Below are 25,019 nucleotides of genomic sequence, written 5' to 3' on the forward strand. Positions count from 1 at the left end.
TTTGGCGTCATCTGGTCCAACCCATGTGAGACTAGGCTCTAAGGAAAGCTGTCTCGGGTATGGACCAATCAACTTCAAGGACAGTGCACGTTATCAGAGTTGTTTTTTTTGTTTGCATTATGACTGCAGGTATTGTGGTCATGCAAACATGACTCCTTGTAAAAAAGGTGTCAGTTTTGTTGCCAGATGGAAGGGTAAAAAAACAATTATCAATTATCAGTTTATGAATGGGTTTGGGATTTCGTGACCAATATTATTCATAAAAGAGTTGTGTTGGGTTATAGCAAGTAAATATTGGAGCGAGTTTCACTGCCCCCACCCTTCACCTGGAAGGGACAGCGAGCCCAGTTCTCCCCCTTCAATCAGCCCTGCCGTGCCGAACCGGTGCTGTTGCTGTTCGCGGAGTTTCTGACACTATTACGAGCACTTTCACTGACTCTGACCCTGAGCAATTAGCCGAGCAGCCACCAGTGCCAACCCTGCCACGAACTACCCAACCAGCTACTCGAACTCACCCAATCCCTTAAACCTTGAACAATTAGCGGACCCGTCACTGGTAATCTCCCTACCACCGACCAAAACTGTAACCGACCACTCGTGCTGAACCTTTCATTCACCATCACCCGATATACTTCGCCTTTCAGCCACTCGTGCTTTCTTTCACACTGACCCTACCCCTACCTCCGATTAGCACGGTTGGCTACGTACGGTGCGAAAGAAGTTCAACATACGTCAACACGTACCCCGTAACCCCCCCCCCCCCCTCTCACCTTTCACGAGGCATTTTAGATTTGATAAATAATTACTTATGAACATTTTGTCAGAAAACACGTGACCTCTTTCATGTAACAATCGATATATAAGGATATTTTAGACAAAGTGACGATGCAATTATCGTGTAACTTATATCGTGTGATTTTTCCGGGAATTTGCAACAATATCACAAGAAACCACCTGGAGAAGATTCCAGGCACGCGTCGACAACGATGGCGAACAAGTGGAGAGACTCTTTGACCTTTTGAAGCTATAAACATACATTTGTTATCACGTCGCAATGTATTATCCGTTATTTTTCCATTAAAAACGATAGTCCCATGTAAGTGTTCACATTTTTTTGAAGCACCCCGTATAACCCATAAATCATTTACGTCTCTGTCCGTTAACGTAAACAACAAGAAGAGCATTTCGTCTCACACATCCCATCAGCCGCGCGGCCTTCCGGCAGCATTCGCTCAACGCAAGCACAACTCTGGACAGATTTAGACATTTGGTGTCAGACTTGGCTCGAACCGACAATGCACAGACGAAGGGGCCCTCTCTGTCAAGGATTGACATCGCGGGATCGTGGGACGTGACCACGGCTTAGCATGGGAGGGCTTCATCCAGCAGTGGAGTGATGGTGGCCGATGGTGACGATTTGTACGGCGCCGCGCTTGGCCGTTACGAACGCGGATGGTGGGGGGCTGGGGACGGGTGGCGATGCGGCGCGGATTGGGGGGCCACTCACCTGGATTCACGTGCAGAGCGCGCGCCGGCTGCAATAGACCCACAAGTATCCGTCCACGCCGCTCGTTTGGGGACTTTTATAGTTGACAAAGGTGGAGGAGGAGGAGGGGGGAGGGGGGTGTGTGCTGCGAGATTTGGGGGGGGGGGGGGTAGTGGTGGTGGAGCGGGGGGGGTCCACATGAATGGAATTGCGTGAGCGCTTGGGCCACAACACCCCCGCCGGCCCCCACCTCGCCTCCAGCGTGCGCACGTTCCACATCGTGGCGGCGATGCGATTCGTGCGATTTCACGCCGAGATGTCCTCAATTGGGTCATTTTTTTACTTAACATTCCATTCGGAGGTGCGAGACGCGCCGCGCACTATCAGCTGGGGGGGGCCTTGTGTCAACAAGTCGAAGGCAATGAACAAATGGGTTTTTTTTTTCTTGAAGCCGATTCGCGAAGAAAGATTTCGCCGTTATTAATGCGACGTGTGGCAAAGTTCCGCTGCTCGCGATAATCTTCATCATCATGTTCGTCAGCGGCCCCTGGTCTATCCACTGCTGGATTGAAGGCCTTGCCTCCCAAAGCCGCCGCCACCGTCTCTCTCACGAATCCTACGATGTAATAATGCAGCAGCAGGAGCGTGATTACCACTCTGACATTGTCTCGCCATTAATGCCATCTTATCACCATCGCCACCGCCACAAAAGATCCCCCAATAGCGTTTAACAGACTGTTGGGGCGAGTGCTGTTAGCGAGCACCAAATACAAAGGTCCCCCGTATAGCCTTAACAAAGCTGCTGGGGCAAGTGCTGTTCGCGAACACCCTTTTGAGGCCGCAACGGCACACGAGGGAAGTGGGTGGCCAGCACCACGCCCAGCGCCACCACCGTGATCACCACCATCACACCTAGCGAGCACAGTCACCATCTCACCACCACCAACACATATACCTTAATCAGCCATGGAGTATCTACTGCTGGATGAAAGTCTCCCCACCAAGCCGCCACCATCTCTTACGATATTGCGATGTTAATAGTCCACCTCGTAGTGCGCGTTCGTGGAAGAGAATACCAGGACCGGAATTGAACCCGAGTCTCGACTCAAGTGGCTTGGGTTCACAGTGCAATGCGATGCTAACCACTGTGCCACTGCTCCACTCCAAAAAATATATATATATAATCACTTCATTTCTTCAGGCCAAACTTTGGTAACAAAATGGACAATGCTTTTTCCATGAGATTGTTTGTTTTGCTCAAGTAAAAATCCGTCGTAAATGATGCTAGGTTAGATCGCGAAAATATGAATGCGTCGTTTACCAACCGCCACCTGACGTAGCCAATTAGTAGGCATTGTCACGTGAACGAAACGTGCCAATTGGTTTCTTCAGCACACCGTTTTATATGAAGAGTACGACGTTTCGCTGGTCATTACCACCAGCTTCACAATCAGCTGCGGTGGCCAGATGTTATCTCTCTCTCCTGGTATACAGGAGGTCGTGGGTTCGATCTCAATACATTTGGAGTTTGCGTGTTCTCCCCGTGGTTGCGCGGATTTTTCTCCGGGCCCGCCGGGTTTTCCCTACACATTTAGAAACAACGTCACGCGTTTAGAGTATGTGGCTGCTTATAGATTTTCACGTGATGATGATAAGCCACTTCGTTGAGCTATCATTTGTGGCCAGGTCGCTTCTGAAAAAGAGCTACATAGCTCAATGGGGCCTTTAGCTGGTCAGATAAAAAAAAAGTTACAAGTTTAGAGTTTGAAAAATATCCAATGGACATCCAATTTTCAAATAATTTGAGGTTTTCTGGAGTCACATTACGATGCCCAAGGCTGCGCGCTTCTAAAAGTGCAGAGCGCCGGGGGCCTTTACGATTAGCACGGTTGGCTAGGTGCGGCACGAAAGAAGTTCAACAAACGTACGCACATTTGTGATGAACACGATTGTGTAGGAAGGACACGTCGGTGCAGCAATCTCTGACTTCCCTTTTCACCGCGTTTGTCTCTGTCTCTCCCCTCGCAGCAATTCTAATACAATTCTTCATCTTCTTCTCGTTTTTAGTACAATAACAACAACAAAAACCCCCATCAGGATGTGCAACTTTATTCTCTATTCGGGAGGCAATACAAATCCATTTCCCGTTGATTGTTTGCGTTCCTGCGACCGTGTCGAATCCCATCGATTCACACGGTTGGCAACGTACGGTGTCAAATAAGGGCAACATACATAGAGCAAAGACAAAAATCCCCCCGCGTGTAGCCTCTAACAGACTGTCGGGGCAAGTGCTGTTAGCGAGCGCCTATGAAGACCGGCACGGCACACGAGGGGGTGGCTGGCCAGCACCACGCCCGGCCGCCTTTGTCTTCCGAGGTGGCGATGTTTACTACACACCGCACCAAGTACTCGTTTGAGGCTGAGTCGACAGACATACGTACAGACACACACGGGCTACGTTTGTTTTACTCAGTGGGAAATCGCTCCTTCTCCTCTAGAACTCCTTTGCACCCCCCCACCTGCCATGATATCGACGCCCCGTGTGTGTGTGCGATAGACCGCGTTTAGTTTGCGATTGATCTTTTAATCACTCGTGAAGCAAGACACATTTTGTTCAAGCACATTTAAAACGAGTCCAGCATTATTACCCAAGTTCTACGGCACATTTCAGATGAGTCACGACCCAGAGAACATAGCTTGAATACGCACGTCTTGTGAAACACGTGGAAACGCTGCATCTGATGTCAACCTATTATATCGCTACTACCATGGTGACTGTTCCCATGAACTCCACCCATTGAACCATCCTTTCACATTGAGAACTCCGATCTACCACACTGACCGTTTTCGTCGCATGATCGACACTAAGGCCGTAGCCATGGAGTCAACATTGGGGGGGGACCAAATCTTCCAGGGTGTCTGGGGGTCCCAACCCAGAAAAATATCTAAATTTGAAAAACTCATTTCCTGCCTAAAATATTTTAAAATTCACGAACACATGGGATGAACTTTTCATTATTTTTTTACAATAATGTCTAATAGTGTATTGTATTACATTGCTCTGTTTTTACTTTTTTCCCATGTCTTGTTTCATTGTATGTAATGGCAGAGATTATGGATTAATAAAGAACAACCATAACCACAATCATATAAACAGAAATCTATACATTGATTTATACGAAGACAAGTCCAGATATTGTGGCCAAGGTTTAGCAAATTATTGTTTTTATTTACATAGCATAGCAATTATTTTTTTATACCAATATAGTGGGGGGGCATTTTAAGCATATTTAAATATTGAGGGGGGTGTGTGTGTCCCAATATATATTATAATTACGGCCTTGATCCACACTGCGTTCAACCACCACGACACCGCAGGTCAGAACCGCACTCGCACTCACCAACCCACTCACCCACTCACTCACCACACTGCAGGTCACAACACTCTCACCCACCAACCCACTCACCCACTCACTCACCACACTGCAGGTCACAACAACACTCTCACTCACCAACCCACGCACTCACCCACCACACTGCAGGCATTATCTGCACACTTCTCGTCCCGCACCGCTCAATTTTACGAAATCACTTCACCCGCCGACTCCCCCCCCCCCCTTACCAAAATTCTCACAACAATCTCGCTCGAATTCGCGAAACGCGTCGACTCCAAACTCCAACAGCGCCCTTTGTTGCCATCCGCTCGGCGATTTCTCGGCCCGCGCAAACTCGCGCGAGGGAACGGTGGCAGCGGAGCCTCAATTTCGACGCGCAGTTTTTTGTTCTCGTTGTTGTCGTCGTTGTCGTTGTCGTCGTTCACACTACGCTGGGCCGACGCATTCGCTCGCAGCGGCGTCACGGCGCCGCCGTCGGCCCTCGCCCTCCGCGTGAATTTTCCCGGCCCCCCTCGCCGAGTAGCAGGCGAGCACGATGAAGACGAATCCCAGGAGCTTGAGGGCTGCCGCCAGGCTGAAGACGGCGCGCGCCAGCGACCCGGTGTCGTACCGCCAGCACGAGCCGGCGAGCCGCTCGTCCCCTCCTCCTCCGCCTCCTCCGCCTCCGCCGCGGCCACCCCAGAGCACGCACGTCGTGTCGATCACGGCGCCAAAGTAGACGGGCGTCGGGATGTAGGCTACGGGGAGACGAGGCACGAGAACAGGCAGTTTGAATGGGTGGTTGGCATCGGGCCGCCCCCTGTGCACGGAGTTAAATAGCCTCCCCCCCCCAACCTGTAAACTCACCCGGCCAATCACCCCACGTCTGATCCCCCCCCCCCCCCCCTTCTTCATAGGCCGGTGCCTGGAACCTTCCGACCCGTGGCCGAGGTGCAGTTTCACCGCCTGCACACGGGACAGCTACACCAGCGGCTGGAATTACGAACCCGGGTCTGGGTCTGGCTTCTTCTGGCGATGTGGTGCATCGAGTCAAGATAGATTTCCCGCTCAATTGAGCACGAGGGTGGTGCTTATTTCCCGTTTACCGCCTTGCCGAGCCAGTGGTGGAAATTCCACGTTCATATGGCAGGAGTGAGACCACAACTCAAAGTGATAACCCCCAACTAGGATTTGAACCGGCGCATTCTGATTGCGTTGCGCATCCTGGCTGGTACATAATTATGAGTTTAAAATGTATTGTAACGCCAATTGTGATGACGCTGAAACACAAATACACGCATGCACGCACTACGACGCTGTAACAACAAGAAAAATCCGGTCCAATTTAACCCCAAATCAAGTCCATTACATCAATGCCAACGCAACGTTGTACGTGGAGCGTAAATGTTACTCTTGTCCTCCCGTCAATCATCCCTCCGCCGTCCTGCGATGCCGCGGTCCACCCCGTTCCTGTGCAGGAGGCCGATTTCATCGCTCCATCTCCACAGCGGAGCTCCCTTTGGCCATGTCCTCGCCTGTGGCTGCAATGTCATCGCGAGTCACGTCCATCGACGATCATCCCTTTCAGCGACGTGGCCCTGCCCAAGTCGCTCGCGTTTCTTCTTCTCCGCCGTCTCCTCCGTCAGGTGTTCTCATTCACACCTCCACCGTGTGTGCACGTGCATGTTGGACTTCTTTCGCACCGTAGGTAGCCAACCCAGCTCATCGGAGGTTCGGGGGAAGGACAAACAAACTGAACACAAAAAGCAGTTCTTGAAAAAAGGAGTTTTCAATCTTGGATTTAAAGGTGCGTACTTCCAGTGGCTTTGTAATATGGGAAGTCATATCAATTCTCTCTCTAACCTGCAGTGTTCTTCGATTATTTCCCAGTGAAAGGAAAATAAAATAAACCCACCTTCTTCAAACTCTTCTGGATGCTCACATATTGCGATGCGGGTTGTGCTTTAGACTCTAATTGCATCGTGATTGTCCGATTATCCTCTCTCTGCACCGAAACCTCATACCCCTGACCTGCTCCGGCACGATAAGAGCCTTTTAAAAACATTCCCTGCTCTCTCCCAAGGTGACGTGCGGCGTGTGAGTGGCCACTCTCCCTTCACCCCGACGTGTTGGGACGCGGTCGCGGTTCGACGCCGTGTAGACACACACACACACACGGTATACGGCAGAGAGAGAGAGACGTGACGCGGCTCGAGAATGATTTGTTGGGAGCGATGGTCCAACGAGTTGGGAGCGATTAGCGAGCCACCGGAGCAATGCCACTTTTAAATCATCTGCATTGAAAACTAATTTCTTTTTTAAAATCCTTTATATTAAGTTCGCTTGCTTGCTTACGACCGTGCAAATCTTTCGGTCGTTTTTTAACCCACTTCCCGTGATCCAATCGAGCTGACATTTTCCACACAGACTCGTTGTGCGTGACAATTAATGTTCGTGAAAAAAATTTTTCCTAAATTTTACACTTTTAGGACAAAAATATTATATTTAATTACCAATTGCTTAATGGTGCAATGCAATCATCTGACCCATAGGTGGCAGCCATCTCAAGCCAGAGGACGAGAGGACTGTAGCCGCCACGCATATAAAGGATTTATAGTGAAAAACTTTGTTTTTACGGGTTATATAGTTTAGTTTGTTGTCCTTCTCCGGCACCTCCGATTGGCGCGGTTGGCTACGTATGGCGCGAAAGAAGTTCTACACATGTACAGAATACGAGCTACAGGCGGATCGCTGCTGACGTTGGCGGGAGCTCGAGTGTTTCTGTCGCCCCGCATCCGAGTCGGCGTCCTGGTCACCTCCGCACCCTTGGGCTTTTGTCGCGTCTCTACGGTGCTCTCACCGCGCCTTTGATGTGAATGCGGGTTCGCAATCGTCGGCGTGTTGAGATGCAATTTCCTTGAACGTTGCTGTATAAAATCAAAGCATTGCTTCCATAACAGAGGGTTTTTGGTGGATCAGATCGCGTAAATATATAAATGTGTCGTTAAACCCGCCACCACCCGACGCAGCCAATGAGTAAGGTTTGTCGCGTAAACAGAACGTGGCCAATTCGTCACCAGTACAGCACGCCGGTGTGTTGGAGAGTAAACCCACAATATTTACAATTCGTTTACTCTCCAACACACCGGTGTGCTGTACTAGTAACGAATTGGCATGTGTCATTTACGTAAGAAACCTTATTAATTGGCTGTGTCAGGTGGTGGCGGGTTTAACGACACATTTCTATTTACACGATCTAGCCCAAACACCTCTATTCTGGACAATATTGGTCTCGAAAGCCGTCGTCTTAAACAGATGCAGGACTTGACAACGATGCTTTGTTTCGAGAGCGAGCCGCGCAAAATAAAAAGACGACACCCATTACCGCGTGCTGCTCTACCTTATGTAGAGGAGCGCAGAGCTTGGGCAATTGTTGGCGCCGGCTAACTGCCTGGCTTTCTTCCCGCTTGCCTGCGGTGCCTAGGCGAGTGTGAGAACGATGACGCTACGAAAAACGAAACTTCGTTTTTACCGCTCGAATTTCTGCTCCGATTCAACAACAACAACAGTAACAAAAACAGTTATTCATCTCTCTGCTACGAATAAGGGCCATTGCTCATGACGTTGCCTCTCGAACATTTTCTTCCTTTTAGGGCCACGGCGTCCGTGGCGGACGCGTAGCGTTAAAACCACGAGAGGCTGTTCATGCGCCGCACTCGCGGACTCGACTCACCCAGCGCCCGCAGGAGAACGAACTGCATGCCGAGGGCAAAGGGTCTCTCTTGTTCGTCGACCGACCTGGAGACAAACAAAGACAAAGATCCCCCGGAAACCCCACCGTATAGCCTCAGCAGACCGTTGGGGCAAGTGGTTCGCGTGCTGCGCTACGGACCCGGCGATACAGAGTTCGATTTCCGCTCATGGCCAACGCAAGTTACGATTATTTGAATTCCAGATTTGAAGCTTTCGTGACTGCAAGGATTCATATTCTTAGGTTTTTTTCGGTAAAGTCACGTAGGTAAAAAAAAATAAAAAAAATAATAATAAAAGTAATATAAAAATCACGACGTTTTGGAGGCAACACAAGCTTCCGTCTTCAGGTGGAACCGTCACAGCACGATAGCTGTATCAAGTAAGACCTTTATTCTACTCTTTAGGGTATCGTTATTGAATAGCCGACGGTATAAATTGGTAGGCCACGGTTAGAGGAAGAGGAGGAAAAATACCCTCACGATGTCCCCTCTAGAGCTCCCTCTAGTGGAGGCTCCTCCTGCAGCAGTGTCGCGAGCAATTACAGGGGCTGCACCTCTTTACTTCGTTTATTTCAGCAGGGAACTGCACTTGTTTGTTGCTGCTGCTGCTGCTGTGTTGAACGAGAGCTCTGCGCCGGATTGACCTGAGCGTGACGACGACGACGGCCGGTTGGGCGCCGGCCGTGACGAGGGTGACGACGAAGAGGAACGCCAGGAACGGTGCCAGGGTCCGGCATTTGCCAGGGCACCTGCCCGGTGTGACGTAACCGGCGGGCTCGGCATCGTCGCCTTCACCGTCGGAGCTCGTGCGGTCCTCCTCCGTCGGTTGCCCCCTCCTCCCGGCTCGCGCCTCTTCGGACGAGGTGTCGTGGCGGCGCCCCGCCGTCACGCACAGGCAAGAAGTGAAATCCAGCTCCTGTCGGAAAGGCGGACGTTCGGAGCGCCGGCGCAAGGTTGTGGCGAAACTTTCAGCTCGAATATAATTCGAGCGTTTTTTATCTCGTACTTTATTCCGGATAGAATATTGCATCCCCTTTCAATGGGAGAAGGAAAAAAAAACAATTGGTATGACGTGAGCGTGTTTTGTGCTCGCCATAAAGTGATGTGACCTTGCGCTATCCGTTATTCACGTTCACTCTATCAAGCGGGCTGCCTTCCTGTGCAGATTAATGGGGTCAAACATTTCATGAAGGCCAAGAACCCCACTCGGGGAATTTTTGATAAAAGGCGACAAAACGCAATGCCGGATATAACACAGGTATTTGGATACGTAGGCTTCCGCGACCAATATTGTGATTCATAATATGTTTCTTTTTGGGGTTAGTAGACCGTGTAGGTGTGATGTCCTCCACCACACGACACGGCCAACCAAATAAAGTTTTCACGCGAGCAAAATGCGCCCATCAATTCTATTTTTTTATTATTACACGCTTTTATTTAACTCACTCTGTTGTTATTGTTGTCATATCCTCAAATTTTGTAACTCAATTTTAACCCACTTCTCAATGTGGTATCGACTGCAAACTTGGTATACTTATGTCATACTGATGACAATACCATATTCTATCATTAAAAAAAAAATATTTTTAAACAATCTTTTTAATATGTTATGTTTCGGCTTGGGTCTAATTGTCCACGCTCAACTCACGTTGGTTGTAAATCACCACGGCCCCTTACGTTGTGGCAAGCTTCAGGGCCACTTCCTGGAGTCGTGGAGTTCTGCCATTACGAGTACGGTACATTTCATTAAAGCGTGTTTTTAAACACTTGTTTTGAAATATGACTTATTTACAAAACTGGTTACGTTGAAAAGTGACCAACAAAAAAAATCCGACAATTTTACACAAAGTTTCGCCGCAGACGATGCCGGGGGGCCTCATCAGAGCGACTGAGCTTCCCCGATCGGGAAAAGATTGTGAGAACAAGACAAACACCACTTCCTGGACGCTCACTGCAGCAAAACGTCACTTTGCACCTTGACCTTCACCTCGAAGTGGGTGACCCCCGTGCATCTAAACATTCCGCAGCGGTTGTACAAGAGGAATTACTCTCCCCCCCACCCCTGCCCGCCCACCACGCGCACCGTGCCGACTCACCTCCGCCGAGCCGCGGGTGATGTCCGCGGTGCACCCAGCCAGGCAGGGGCTGAGGTAGGTGACCCCGTCGGAGCCGCACACGGGCGCGTACTCGTGCGGCTCGCACTCGCCGCGCGCCGCGCCGCACCGCCTCCACGAGCTGCGTGCCGGCACCGGGAAGAAAAATCGGCCACACGCGTGGATTCGGTAACGATCGCAGAACGAGTTTTGCCCTTGCAAGCGTTTGTTATAGGTCGGGTACAAGCCGACGTGAGTAGGTTAAACGTTGAGTTTTATAAGGGCACCACGGGGTGACCAGCCCCTCCCCACCCCTCCCACCCCCCCCACCCAGCCCCACCCTCCCCACCCAGCCCCTCCCCACCCTCCCCACCCAGCCCCACCCTTCCCTCCCCACCCAGCCCCTCCCTGCACGACGGACACAATAATCCCCTGTGGGCTGGTGTAACCAGGAGGTTCCTACCAGTATAAGCACACCTCATATAAGCGAAGTTCTAATCGAAGCAACACATGGTTGTATTACACTGGCGGGGAGGGAGGCAGAGGGCAACTTCCAATATAAGCACACGACTTCTAATATAAGCACAACTGGGCTTGCTCCCAAAGGGGCGCGCTCATCCAAGCGCGGTTTCTCGGCTTAGGCCACGTGTTGAGATGCCCAAGGCACGACTGCGTGGGGCATCTTGGGCACGTCGTCTCGCCGGCGTCACACAGAGCGAGGTCATCATCGCCTTGGCTGGCGAGGTGAATCCTTTACAGCGCCGCCAACAGCGCTCCGACTAGCACGTCCGGCTGCGTGCGGTGCGAAAGAAGTTCAGCATGCGTGCAGCACGTGCAGCAGCAGCAGGAGCGGCGCAACTTTGTCCACACACCTCGCTCGCATTGGATTGTCTCCGCGAGAGTTGTCGTGCCGTTGTAAGGCAGGCAGTCAGACGCGTCTCATGCACGCGCGCACGCACTCGGTTTACGAGCGGCTCGTGGCCGCGCTCGCACACCGGCTCCCGCCGCAGCACCTGCTGGGGTAGCCCCGAGCGTCGACAACTCCGGCGGTCGGGTCCTCCTCGTCGCAGGCGACGGACGACGACGAGGAGGAGGAAGAGAAGAGGAGGAGGAAGGAGAGGAGGGAGAGTGCACTGCACGCCACGGCGAGCCGCGCCGCTCCGCGCACCCCCAGCCCCAGCCGCTTGATGGCGAAGCCGCCCAGCAGCAGCCCCGCGCCGGCGCCCGGCACGATCACCGCGCCTAACGGGACGGACAACCGGGCATAGGACAGGGTCAGGTGGTGGGGGAGGGGCTGCCCCTCCCGTCCCCTGCCCCCCACCCCCCCCCCCCTACTGAAGGCTCAGCACCCCCACACCAACACTGTTTCAAAATTCTACCGTTAACCATGTTGGCTGTAATGCTCCACGACAATGCGTGAGACGCTGTCTTCTCGACAGACCTGTTCTTCACCGGAGGACGGCTGCTTGCGTTGTGGCTGAAACGTCGTGAGAATTATTTAATTATGTTTTATTTTTATTATTTTTTATTATTTCCATTCTACGTGACTTTACCGAAAGAACCAAGAAGATGAATCCCTGAAGTCACGAAAGCTTTAAATCGAAATTTAATGCGTGATGAGTTTGTGTATATTATTGCTTTTCGCGTTGAACAGGGCCCAGTAGTTTAGCGGGAGTGCTCTTGCCAATAACATGTGGTAACCCTGCAGCAATTGGTACAAAGCCCGCTTGCTTGCTGTTGGATATTGGAAAACCGCTGGACTAAGATTCAATATTGTTTATACGTGCAGACACAGAATGGAAGTTTCACTTGCATCCTCAGGAATGAATGCATGAAGAGTGCGTGAAGGTGACACACACAGAGAGAGAGAGAAGGGACTTGGCGCGTGCCTGTGTACACGCTGGCGCGCGAGGCCGGCACGCCGAACTGCGCCTCCAAGAACTTGGGGGTGAAGGTGACGAAGGCGGTGACGATGGCGCACTCGGCCGTGTAGGCCAGGCTGACGAGCAGGAACGTGGGCCGTCGCAGGATCCTCCACGCGGCCCGGGGCAGCTCTGTGGGTTTTTATTTTATTTTCCCGAGCAGAGTTCACTTCGGTTAAAGGAACGAGCGTCAAACGTACACAAAACATAGCGCGGTGTGGATTTACATTTTTAAAAAATAAAATTCAACGATGGCCCGAGGTGGATGAGAATCGCCAAGCGTGACGGTTGGCTGTGACTAAAATCCATCGTTGACCGGAGCGCGGCTGGCCGGCGAGGCGCAGCGAACGAGTGTGGATGAAGAGGCGTGCGGAGATCACCTCACGTGACCTTGTTAGGTGACGGCAGTGGACTCGAGAAGATCAGACATGCTGAATGGATATATTTATCTTACAACTGATGCATTGTTCCAGCTCTCGTAAAACAAAAAAGATAGCAAAATATTGTGTGTTCTGTTCTGTACTACGTTGCAATAACTGCAATGTGTGGATGAAGCAGCAAGCCTAGCGTACACCAAGGCATGACGAGCCAGTGGTGATGCGGCTATCGAGTGTGCAGGCGGTGAAACTGCACCGGCCCTTGCGCCGGATGGGTCCAGGCACCGGGCTATAAAGAAGGAGGAGGAGCAGGTAGACATGGCATGTTGCGTCAACGTCGGGCTAACGTTGGTCCAACTGTTCCACGTTTACCGGGGAGAAATTGTACTCGGGGGGTGTGGTCCCGTTTCATTCCTTAGGCCGGGGGCCCCATGCCAACCACATCGTGGCAACCATATTGTGGCAGACCACATCATGGCAACCATATTGTGGCAGACCACATCTGGCAACCATATTGTGGCAACTACATCATGGCAGACCACATCATGGCAACATCATGGTAACAACATCATGGCAACCACATCGTGGTAACCATATTGTGGCAGACCACATCATGCCAACCATATTGTGGCAACCACATCATGGCAGACCACATCGCGGCAACCATATTGTGGCAACCACATCATGGCAAACCACATCATGGCAACATGGTAACCACATCATGGCAACCACATCGTGGCAACCATATTGTGGCAACCACATCATGGCAGACCACATCATGGCAACCATATTGTGGCAACCACATCATGGGAGACCACATCGTGGCAACCATATTGTGGCAACCACATCATGGCAGACCACATCATGGCAACATCATGGCAACCATATCATGGCAACCATATCGTGACAACCAGATCATAGCAACCATAATTGTGGCAACCACATCTTTCAGCAAGCATCCCGTCTACCTCTGATATCCCTGCCGAAGGTGATGGCCGTTGTGACGGGGACACTTTTGTTCCCCCTCGGCTGAAGCGAGGATTCTTCTTCTTCGACCACCGCAGCAGCAGAAGCAGCAGCAGCAGCAGAAGCAGCAGCAGCAGCGTCCTTCTGCTCCGTGACGGCGGCGGTCACGGGGACGGACGGCTTCCGTCGTCCTCGCATCTTCTTGGGGAAGGTGAAGAGAGGCAACGCCACTCCGAGGAGAGCCACGGCGCACAGGACGAAGCCGCCCCACCTGCACGCAGCGGAGAGACGGTGGAGGTTGCGCCTCGACCCCGGGCGGACGCCCCCCCGGTCAGCACCGCGGGTGTGAAACAAATCATGGAGCGCCGTCTGCTTCGGGGCGGACGTTAAAGACCGCACGGTGCCGTGAGAAAAAAATAAGGGGGGAGGCCACGTGTGCCAGCTTCCAATTATCAAAAGTTGCTCGCAAATTACAGAATTGGTTAAATCCGGAAAACATCATCACCCCCCCCACCCCCAATAACCGTGACACTACCGCAGACATCACTCACCTGCGATTACCTGAAATGAGTGGCTGATTAAACACGATTATTATGCGCGGGTGTGACTTGTTCCCCGGAGTGCGAGTGTCCCATACGCCCAACAATCCGCTACTCCGAGCACAACCTGGTGGCATTCGGGAAAATAACGAGCGGGGGAAGAAAAAAAAACACCGAAGCACCCGTTCTGGGCTGGGGGCACCACGTCGCCCACCAGTTTCCGATGAACGTCGGGTCCCCCGGCGGCACAGGAGACGACTCCCCCGGGTGGGTGTACGTGCCGAGAAGCAGCCCTCCCAGCAGGTAGCCGGCGGCTGGACCCAGCGCGCCCGCCACGTACAGGGTGGCTACGGACAAAGACAAAGTAACGGGCTGTCGGGGCGAGTGGCTGTTCGCGAGTGGCACCTACGAAGGGCGGCACGGCACACCAGAGGAGTGGGTGGACAGCACCACGACCGGGCTGCCCTTTGGCTCCCTCGTGGCGATGATTACTACACACCGCACCGGGTAGTCATTTGAGGCTGAGTCGACTTAAGGCAGGACCAAGACCGGTTCAGATAATCGTCACCGGTGTTGGCCGTGAACGGGTATCGAGCCCGGAGTCGCCGGGTTCACAATACAAACATGCACACACACGTACGGACGAGCTGATGACTCTCTTGATTTCAGTATTCTCCGCTGTTCATGAGTGAGGCTGCAGCGTTGTCACGGTGAGGATTTGTAACATTCACGGCCGAATTGAGCAGCTTGAAGAAAGCAAAGACAACGATTCGTGCCCGTCTCAGTGTCGGCACTGCCCCGCGCGTGAGTCGCTGACAATACAGATGTGACGTACGTGATTTTTTTAAGGAAATAAAATAATTCTAGATTTGTTCTAGATTTGAAGTTTTCGTGACTGCAAGGATCCATACTCTTTGTTTTTTTCGGTAAAGTCACGTAGGTGAAAACAAAATAAAACAACTAAATTAAATCACGAAGTTTCTAAAGCAACACAAGCATCCGTCACCAGGTGTGACCGCTCCAGCAAAATTACTGTAGCGTATGAAGAGAGCTATTTAGAGACACGTGTTTATATAGGGTACTAGGGGAGGGGGAGGAGCCAAGGGGTCGAGGGGGGGGGGCATGCGGCAGGCCGTGTAGCGTCACGGGCGGTTGGGCAGGGGATTAACATGAATTAAGCCGGTGGATAACCATATTTTATCTTTGTGATGCCAGGGGAGGGGAGGGTGAGTGTGGGTACTGTGACTGTACGAAGAAAGTGGCGGGTGGGGGGGAGAGTGGGATGGGGGGACAATTTTTTTGCGCGATTGAAACACTTGTACATAAACATTTCCTAGTGATGGTGGTGTATCAGGCTGGGAGTAAAAGACTGGAAAATATGGATATGGCTGTAAAATTATAAGGCAGCTAAAATAAAATAAACCGTGTTTAATCATGTCAGCAGCAATTTCCAATATTGAACGTTGGACTTCATTCAATTTCACAATTTCCGTGGCCGCCGTAACTACCCTGACCACAGTGCCAAATGGAGGCCTCATGAATGACTGTCCCCCTCTATAAAGTCCCTTCTCGTATTCACATTGAAAATTCATTTCTTTAGAGCCGCTTTTTGTATTTCGTTTGTTGCCCCCCCCCCCCTCCGATTAGCGTGGTTTGCTACGTGCGATGCGAAAGAATTTCAACAAACGGTACATTCATCCTGACTCATGAAATCACCTCTTCTCATCTGCAAATGACGATTTTCTCTCTCTGTCTCGATCAAGTACCCCCATTCAGACTTCTATCATTGCGTCATCTCCACTCTCCCTGCCGTGCAAGTATTCTACCGCTCACTTCTTATTCTTTGGGTCTGAAAGGTAAAGTCACGCAGATAGGTTGAAAGAAAATAACAAAAAACGACGACGTTTCGATCACAACATAAGCGATCGTCATCAGGAGGAAAATAAAAACCCATTTAAATGCCAAACACCCCCAACCCACGTATTTTTCAAACTCCCACAATGGATTCTAGATTTGAAGCTTTCGTGACTGCAAGGATTCATACTCTTAGATTTTTCGGTAAAGTCACGTAGGTAAAAAATGAAATTTACGTGACTTTACCGAAAAAACTAAGAGTATGAATCCCACAATGGACACATGCCCTGCCTCCCTCTTTGTACAGCGCCGTGAGATGCTGCCACATGCAGACACTTTATACATCCAAATTATACAGTATTGTCATAGTTTTGTTGTTGTCCTCTCTGCCCTGTCACCTCATGCCCCTGACCTTTCTCCCTTTGATAATAGCCTTTAAAAACACAATTTTCCATCCTCTATCCCAAGGTCACCTGTGCATGTTGCTCCCAATGTATACAACATATTGGGAGGAGGTGAAAATAAATGTTCTTTATCAACCCCACATCACATTGTGCAGAGGTGATGCGAGGAAGGGTGAGTGACGAGTACGGTGGACCACAGAAGCTCGTGGCAACTGTGGACGTGTATAATTGTTTTTTTACCCTTCTATCTGGCAACACAACTGACACCTTTTTTTTTTACAAGGAGTCATGTTTGCATAGACCACAATACCTGCAGCCATAATGCAAACAAAAAACATAACTCTGAAAATATATGCACTGTCCTGGAAGTTGATTGGTCCACACCCGAGACAGCTTTCCTTAGAGCCTAGTCTCACATGGGTTGGACCAGATGACGCCAAAAGGCGCACAACTCAATTACAATGCACCATCAGAGTCTGAGAGCTCGGGGTAAGCATTTACACCATTGGAACCTCATTTGCCAGTAAAAAATATGATAATTGGTTTTTTACCCTTCTATCTGGCAACACAACTGACACCTTTTTTTTTATAAGGAGTCATGTTTGCATAGACCACAATACCTGCAGCCATAATGCAACAAAAAACCATAACTATGATAATATATGCACTGTCCTGGAAGTTGATTGGTCCACTCCCGAGACAGCTTTCCATAGAGCCTAGTCTCACATGGGTTGGACCAGATGACGCCAAAAGGCGCACAACCCAAAGACAATGCACCATCAGAGTATGAGAGCTTGGGGTAAGCATTTACACCATTGGAACCTCATTTGCCAGTAAAAAATATGATAATTGGTTTTTTACCCTTCTATCTGGCAACACAACTGACACCTTTTTTTTTACAAGGAGTCATGTTTGCATAGACCGCAATACCTGCAGTCATAATGCAAACAAAAAACATAACTATGATAATATATGCACTGTCCTTGAAGTTCAACTTCAAGGACAAAACCTCACTCATTGTCACCAGTGACCGTATTCACAAGAGTAGACGATACTCAGGTAAATAAGACGCACACTAAACGTGTGCCCAGTGTCAATGAAGTTAGACAAAGCTGGTCTCACGCACACCTAATGGCTTACAAGACGCACCCTCAACTGTTGCTTTAAAATAGAGGTGGTGGTGGTGGTGGTGGAGGGTGCGCGTCTTTTAATCCGGAAATTGCAGTAGTGCAGTATTTCTGCCTTTCAATGCCAGGTTCACTTTTTTCGTGTCCATCAAACCAACTTTATATCAACGACGAGCATGCGCGCTTGAGTGTTGTCACACCGAGGTAGACAGGCGTGGAGCAGTGGTCCAATTTTAGGCCATACCATTTGATGGAGGGTTCCCGCTCCGTGCCCCTCATTCTTTGGTCTTCCCCGGAGTGAGTTGGTGGGTTTGTTAAAGTTACCGCCAGGGATATTTGGATATAAAAAAGTGAAAATCTTTGCCTTGGGTGGGCTGCCACACAAAGATCGCCTGAGTACACGAAACTTCGGGTGTCCGGGTGGATTGGCTCATCATCGGTGTTGCTGTGAAAGAGTGATGGTGCACGCACTCTGCTTTGTGTAAGAACAATTCCTGTTGGTACCAACGACTTTCAATTTCAGTTCTACCGGAGAATCGTGAGTTCTCAAGTAGCGCACAGACGTGAAGCCGCGGTGGCGAGCTGTTAACTCCCTCTCCCGGTGTACAGGAGGTCGTGGGTTCGATCCCGACCCTGATGCCTGCTGTATATTTGTAGTTTGCATGTTCTCCCCGTGGTCTTCGTAGCTTTTTTTCTTCAGGTCCTCCGGTTTTTCGCTCCACATTTAGAAACATGCCTTTAGAGTATTTGGATGCTTTAAATTTCCACGTTGAGCTATCATATGCGGCCAGGTCGCTTCTAAAAAAGAGCTAAACATATATGTCAGTGGGCCTTACCTGGTAAAATAAAAAATCGTTTCGAGTTCGATGAGGCTTTGAGTCACCCCTAGCGACTTTGGGGAGTAGCTGCCAATGAATGACGCCGTTGGCTGGTCCATGATTTTACCTGGGTTGAAATCCAGTTGTGCCCGGATATCAACCTCTCATTAACGTGTGATAACAAGACGGTATTAATTTAAAACAAACAAGAGCGTGCCTGCTAATCCAGGGAAATAAGTTTTGAGGAACGCACTGGATAAATGCATCCCACTTGTTTTGGAATGTATTTCAAGTCGTGTTCATGTTTTCGTTTGTTGCGGTTGCACCCGAGTCAACAGCCGCATGGCTCACAGGGCTATACCTAATCAATGAACAATGAAATGTGTTGGGCCAGGGTTGTTGTTTGACCATACTTCACTACCGATGGCCAGTAGTGAAAGTGGTGGGAAACAATTATCATGAGCTCTGGATTGTAAAACGCTCTTAAGAGAATGATGCCTGGTGTCAATAAAGTTACACACACGCGCATCTACTGGTTTCAAAGAAACACCACTTTCACATTTTGCTTTAAATACAGGGTCGGCCAAAAATCAGCACACGTAGGGTTATTTTAACATTGTCATTAGAACATTTTATTATTTGTTCTTAAAGTGAATATTCTATTAATACGTATGTTTTTTCCTTTTCAAATGCAATTAAAAAAGTGATAAGAAAATTGACTAAAGACGAACCAGTTCAATTCGTGCCAGATGTATGCTAAAGAAAGCAGCTGTAAAAAAAAAGTTCTAAATTCATTTCAAAACAGAACGCAGGCATGAATTCATACCAATGGAAGTCAGTTTTAACATTTGTCAAAATAAATATAATAACCCTTGTGCGTCCTGACTTGTGAGCCACCGTGTCTAATACAGAAGGGGAAGAGGCACGACTTACGATCGGGCTCACGACCACAACACAGGAGCCATGAAGGAGCCACGCGCTACAACAATGTGACTCTGCTGCCCCCTGTTGGTGGAGTGCAAGAAAGCCACTTTGTGTTTACACCGCCAATCCACATTGATACACGATATACCAATACCCACATCGATATACCAATACCAACATTGATACATCGATATACCAATACCCACATTGATACATCGATATACCAATACCCACATTGATACATCGATATACCAACAACCGCCACGAAGTGACGGTGACGTCACTACGGCGCTTGTGCCAGGCTAGGTGCACTCAGAGGCCACGTGAAGTGTCGACAGCTGGCTGACAGGAGGAGGTCACAGGACAGACCCAGCAGGTGCCAGGGTGGGTTTGACTAACTGAGACGACCGGCAGATGCACCAGCAGCGCCCCCTGCTTTACGAACCTGCCTGCTCGATTTTATCCGCCCGGCCCTCCGCTCGTTGTTGTGAGCATCGCTCCTATTGCCCTCCGTTGTTGTTGGAGGGCGACTGCCTCCAACTGACCACTAGCAGCGTCCTTCACGAGCCTCCTTCATAGGGGCCGATCTTAACACTGCTGGCACCGGTCTTGGGCAAGTTCAATAATACATGTCCTTACACACACCCTAAAGTGAATACATGCTGGCTTAAAAATTCAGTTATTGACCAAACGTACTTTTCACACAGGTGGCGTCCCTGTGATTAATTTAACAGCACGACGAGTTAGTTTGTGGAAACAAAAAACGAAAATTTAAAATAAAATATTTGCGTAGTCGGCAGGATTCGAACCTGCGCGGGGAGACCCCAATGGATTTCTAGTCCATCGCCTTAACCGCTCGGCCACGACTACAGGCGAAGTAAGCGGGTACGGGAAGGCTATTTAGCCAACGCCATCCCATGCCATGCTCAATTCACTGTTAGATGAAAATTTTGATTGTTTATTCTTCTTCTAAACTTAACGCGTGTGTCCGTGTGCACACAAGATCGATTTCTTGGGAATATCCCACAATATGGTGATTACTGTACGTGGCTCATCAAACGTCACCAATCACCCCTTCAAAACACCAGCCACTCACCAATTCACGTAACCTCACTCATTGCACAGCAACTCAGCCAAACTCACCAGCTCATGTAGCCCACTCACCCATTCACTCAGCCAAACTCACCAGCTCGTGTAGCCCACTCACTCAGCCAACTCAGCTAAACTCACCAGCTCATGTAGCCCACTCACCCATTCACTCAGCAACTCAGCCAGACTCACCAGCTCACGTAGCCCACTCACCCACTCACTCAGCAACTCAGCCAAACTCACCAGCTCATGTAGCCCACTCACCCATTCACTCGGCAACTCAGCCAGATTCACCAGCTCATCAAACCTCACCAATCGCCTCTTCAAAACACCAGCCACTTACCAATTCACAAAACCTCACCCATTCACTCAGCAACTCAGCCAAACTGACCAGCTGACACAAGTCGTACCCATCAGCCGACAATAAACTCACCTGCTCATCATCTTTCATATCCTCCTCGGCAGCCATCGCCTCTCATCACCAACCCACAGCCAAACACCGTGATAGTGAAGTAGTTAACACTATTTCTTCCATTTTACCAGGTAAGGCCCACTGAGCATGTGGTGCTCTTTTTCAGAAGTGACGTGGCCATCACAAATGACAGCTCAACCAAGTGGCTTATCACGTGGACATTTACAGCAACATCGGAGGAGCCGGAGAAAAATCCACACGACCACGGGGGAGAGCGAGAAATAACAACTCCAAATGTACAACAGGCGTCACGGTGGGAATACGAACCCACGGTCCCCTGTACACCAGGCGAGGTAATTCACATCTCGCCACCGTGACACCACGGGACACTCACCCAGGTACAAGGCCGAGCTGCTGGGCTCCACGTTATCGTCCAGGTAGGTGGCGCCCAGCGTGTAGATCGGCGTGGAGCCAATGCCGACCAGCAGCTGTGCCACCACGAACAGCGCCAGCGGCAATCCCCTCTGCTGACTGCCTCCGTCTTCTTCCTCGGCCCCTGCCTCATCCTCCTCGCAGTCGGGCCCTGACCCCTCATCTAGCCCGGGCATTGGAGCTTGCTCCATTTCGCCCCCTGGTCCCTCACCCAACACGGCCTCTGGTCGGTCATTCAAACTGGCCCCGGGCCATTGTTCAAGGCCTGCTTGTGATGTCTTCTCGCCCAGCCTGGCTTCTGGCTCAACGTCCAGCACAGCCTTTTGTTTCTCGCCCAGTCCAGCCTTTGGCCGCCCATCCAGCCATGACCTCTCGCCCAGCAAGGTCTGTGGTCCTTCATCCAGCGTGAGCTGTGGTCTTTGCTCCTGCCCGGTCCATGACCTCCGATCCAGCCCAACTCCAGTTCCTTCATCCACCCGGAGCTCTGGCCAATGTGCCAGCGCTGTCCTAGGTCTCCCATCAAGATCGGGCCCTGAACCTCGGTCCAGCAAGGCGCTTGGCCCATTACTCAACCTTGAATGTGGCCTCTGTTCCTGCGCAGTCCACGATCTCTGACCCAGCCCAACTTCTGGTCTCTCATCGAGCCCAGGCCTGGGCCCTTGGTCCTCGAGCTCCAAGCCTCCCGTCTCGGCCAGCCTGAACGTGCACAACCGTTGTCGGCCAGACTCGGCCGGCCTAAGCGGCCCCGCGGTGAGGGTGGAGGCGCGTGGCCGCCCGGCCCCGTGGTGGCGCGGAGTCACGAAGTGCGGCAGGGCGAACACCAGGGCCCCCAGGGCCACCAGCAGCCCGCCGGCGCCGAGCCAACGCGGCCTCCTGCCTCTGCCGCCGCGGTAGCTCACAAAGACCACCACGGCGAGGCTGCCCAGGTCGAAGCAGCTGACGAGGAGGCCGGACTCGGAGCTGCGCAGGCTGAAGCGCCTCTCCACCGTGGTGAGGACGCTGCTCAGGTAGCCGCTCACCATGAGCGCCTGGGTGAAGGTTAGGCAGCCGAGCCAGAAGAGGAAGCGGAGGGGCTCCGACGGGGAACACCGCCTGCACGGAGCGCAACGGGACCCAGCGAGGCTCTCCTTCGTGGACCCGAATTCAGAGATGTCCACCACCTCCTGTTGCTGCTGCTGCTGCTGTTGCGAGCCATGGTCCAGAGTCCAACCGGTGGACTCGGAGTGTGTGGCTTCACTTGAGTTCACAGATCTTCCAGAGGTCTCCCTGACGTCCACCAAGTCACCCATTCAAACCGTGTCGCTCTCGTGTGGATCTAAATCCCACCGCCACAGGCTGGTAATTGTCCCGTTGTTATTACAGTATATGGATGATAGTCAATTTTACGTAATGCAGTCCAAAAAGACTGAATTCAATAATATTAAAGTACAACGGTTGGTCAGTCCGCTACTGGATGAAGGCCTACACACGCCGTGTGGGTCACGGAACTTGTTTGACCGTACTTCACCGCGCTGGTCAATGCGAGTTGGCGAAGTAGCCGGTGGGCCCAAGACCGGTTCAGGTATCGCTCACTACTGATGCCAGCCTTGACCGGGAATCAAACTCAGGGCGCTGGGTTCAGAGCCCACTGCATCACCGCGGTCGCCAACGCTTCACCTTACTGGCGGTGGCCTACTATCAAATTTAATAATAATAATACAAAATAACTTTATCGAGAATTGACACGGAATATATCCCGACGGCAGTTGACTACTAAGACACCCATTTTTTTTTATTAAAGTGTCCTTTGCCACTCACTTAACCAATAAACAAGATAGATAATTGGCACAATGTGGTTTTCCGCTTGCAAAACTCGACTTGTATCTCCCAGAGCGGGTGAAATATTGAAAACCACACGACCGCAGAGCGAGTCAAAGTAAATAAAGTGACTTTCATTTGCGTTCTCGCAAAGCACGCGGTCACGCCAATGCATGTTTAAATGCCCTTAATCGTCCCGCAGAAGCCACTTTGAGTGACGCGTAAACAACCCAATTATCCGACTCCAACCAGGTACACATTACACACTCAACAGAGACACTTTACTCTCAGAGAACGCAGTTCTCTTCCCACGCGCGTTGTTGCATCGGCTCGACTCGTGTCACGAATAATTATTTGACGCGACACGAAACAAGCAACCTTACGCGTTTGCGGTGGACGGAAATTAATTTGACGCATTAACGTCAACGTTTGAGAGGCGGCTTAAACAAGCAGTGGATTCGCCGTGGCTGATGATGACGTCGACAAAACCTTTGCACGTGATGATGTAGTTACATGGCGCATTTCATCCGTACGTCCCAATGCGCCACCGTGTATTGAAAGCAGGTCACGAACAGAACCTGCTGGGTAAGCAGTCAAGAGCTCGGGGGCAAAGGCTAGATTTCAGAGCCGAGTTTTCAAGACGGACTTCAACATATCGAACGATTCTGATTGTAGTAATAGGTTTTTACCCTTTCAACTGGTACAAAACCAGATGACGTCATCTGGTCCAACACCAATGGAGACTAGGCTCTAAGAAAAGCTGTCTCGGGTGTGGACCAATCAACTTCAAGGACAGTGCATATCATTATCATCATCAGAGTTGTTTCTTTTTGTTTGCATTTTGACTGCTTGTGTTGTGGTTATTGCAAACATGATGCCTTGTATAAAGGTGTCAGTTTTTGTACCAGTTGAAAGGGTAAAAACCTATTACTATATTTTGCCACTGGTAAAGGAGGTCTCATAGTGATTCTGATTGTCTTATGTAGCAAAGGCAAAGCATTGTTCCATAGTCTGGGATCTACAGTGGAACAAAAACCTTGACTTCGGAGTCCTTCGAAGAAGATCTCAGGGACCTCGTTGGAGTATAACGATTGATCAGTTCTTATCAATATCGCAAGGGGATAATGCACCGAGTGCGTTGTCGATCGCGTCGACGCAGTTAAAACGTCGACATAAAATGACCGGGCAGAGGTGGCTATCCCACGTGACCTGTAGTCCAGCGCCGTGAAGGCAGCGGCGAGGGTTGATGGATCATTGCACTGACGGTGTGGAGCTCCCTTCCCGCGGGCGTCCAGGGGATTGCCGTACCCCGACTCGCCAGGAGAATGCGGTACAGCAAGGTACAGACTTATAATCTGTCCCTTCTGTGTGGGATAGAGTGTTTCCCCCTCGCACCGTGGAGTTTCTCCGGGTGCTCTGGTTTCCTCCCACGTGTATAAACCAAGGCCGTAGCCATGGAATCAACATTGGGGGGGAGGGGGGAAATCTTCCAGGAAGTCTGGGGGTCCCCCCCCCCCAGAAAAAAAAATCTCAATTTGAAAACGAATTTCCTGCCATTTCCTGGCTAAAATATTTAAACTCACTAATTCATAGGATGTACTTTTTATTTATTTTTTACAATGTCTAATAGTGTATTGTATTACATTGCTTTTT

At 50.6% G+C, this 25,019-nt stretch overlaps 1 protein-coding gene and 1 non-coding gene across 2 annotated transcripts in view; both read right to left on the minus strand.

Moving 5' to 3' along the window:
* LOC144938705 (solute carrier organic anion transporter family member 5A1-like) overlaps positions 1–22,858 on the minus strand; it is a 32,702-nt gene extending 9,844 nt beyond the window's left edge. Inside the window, exons 1-12 of the mRNA XM_078866639.1 lie at positions 22,360–22,858; positions 21,532–21,768; positions 14,724–14,856; positions 13,973–14,241; positions 12,595–12,759; positions 11,811–11,947; positions 11,665–11,718; positions 11,463–11,497; positions 10,696–10,847; positions 9,257–9,584; positions 8,594–8,658; positions 5,346–5,618 (exon numbers count right to left, since the gene is read on the minus strand). Coding sequence (XP_078722765.1) covers positions 5,346–5,618; positions 8,594–8,658; positions 9,257–9,584; positions 10,696–10,847; positions 11,463–11,497; positions 11,665–11,718; positions 11,811–11,947; positions 12,595–12,759; positions 13,973–14,241; positions 14,724–14,856; positions 21,532–21,768; positions 22,360–22,858 — 2,347 coding nt within the window. The remainder of the gene's footprint in view (positions 1–5,345; positions 5,619–8,593; positions 8,659–9,256; positions 9,585–10,695; positions 10,848–11,462; positions 11,498–11,664; positions 11,719–11,810; positions 11,948–12,594; positions 12,760–13,972; positions 14,242–14,723; positions 14,857–21,531; positions 21,769–22,359) is intronic.
* On the minus strand, positions 20,425–20,506 carry TRNAS-AGA (transfer RNA serine (anticodon AGA)). Its single transcript has one exon. It is a non-coding gene; the product is annotated as a tRNA-Ser (tRNA).
* Positions 22,859–25,019: the final 2,161 nt, after the last annotated feature.

The sequence above is a fragment of the Lampetra fluviatilis genome, chromosome 2, assembly GCF_964198595.1.
Source record: "Lampetra fluviatilis chromosome 2, kcLamFluv1.1, whole genome shotgun sequence".
Taxonomy (NCBI): Eukaryota; Metazoa; Chordata; class Hyperoartia; order Petromyzontiformes; family Petromyzontidae; genus Lampetra; species Lampetra fluviatilis.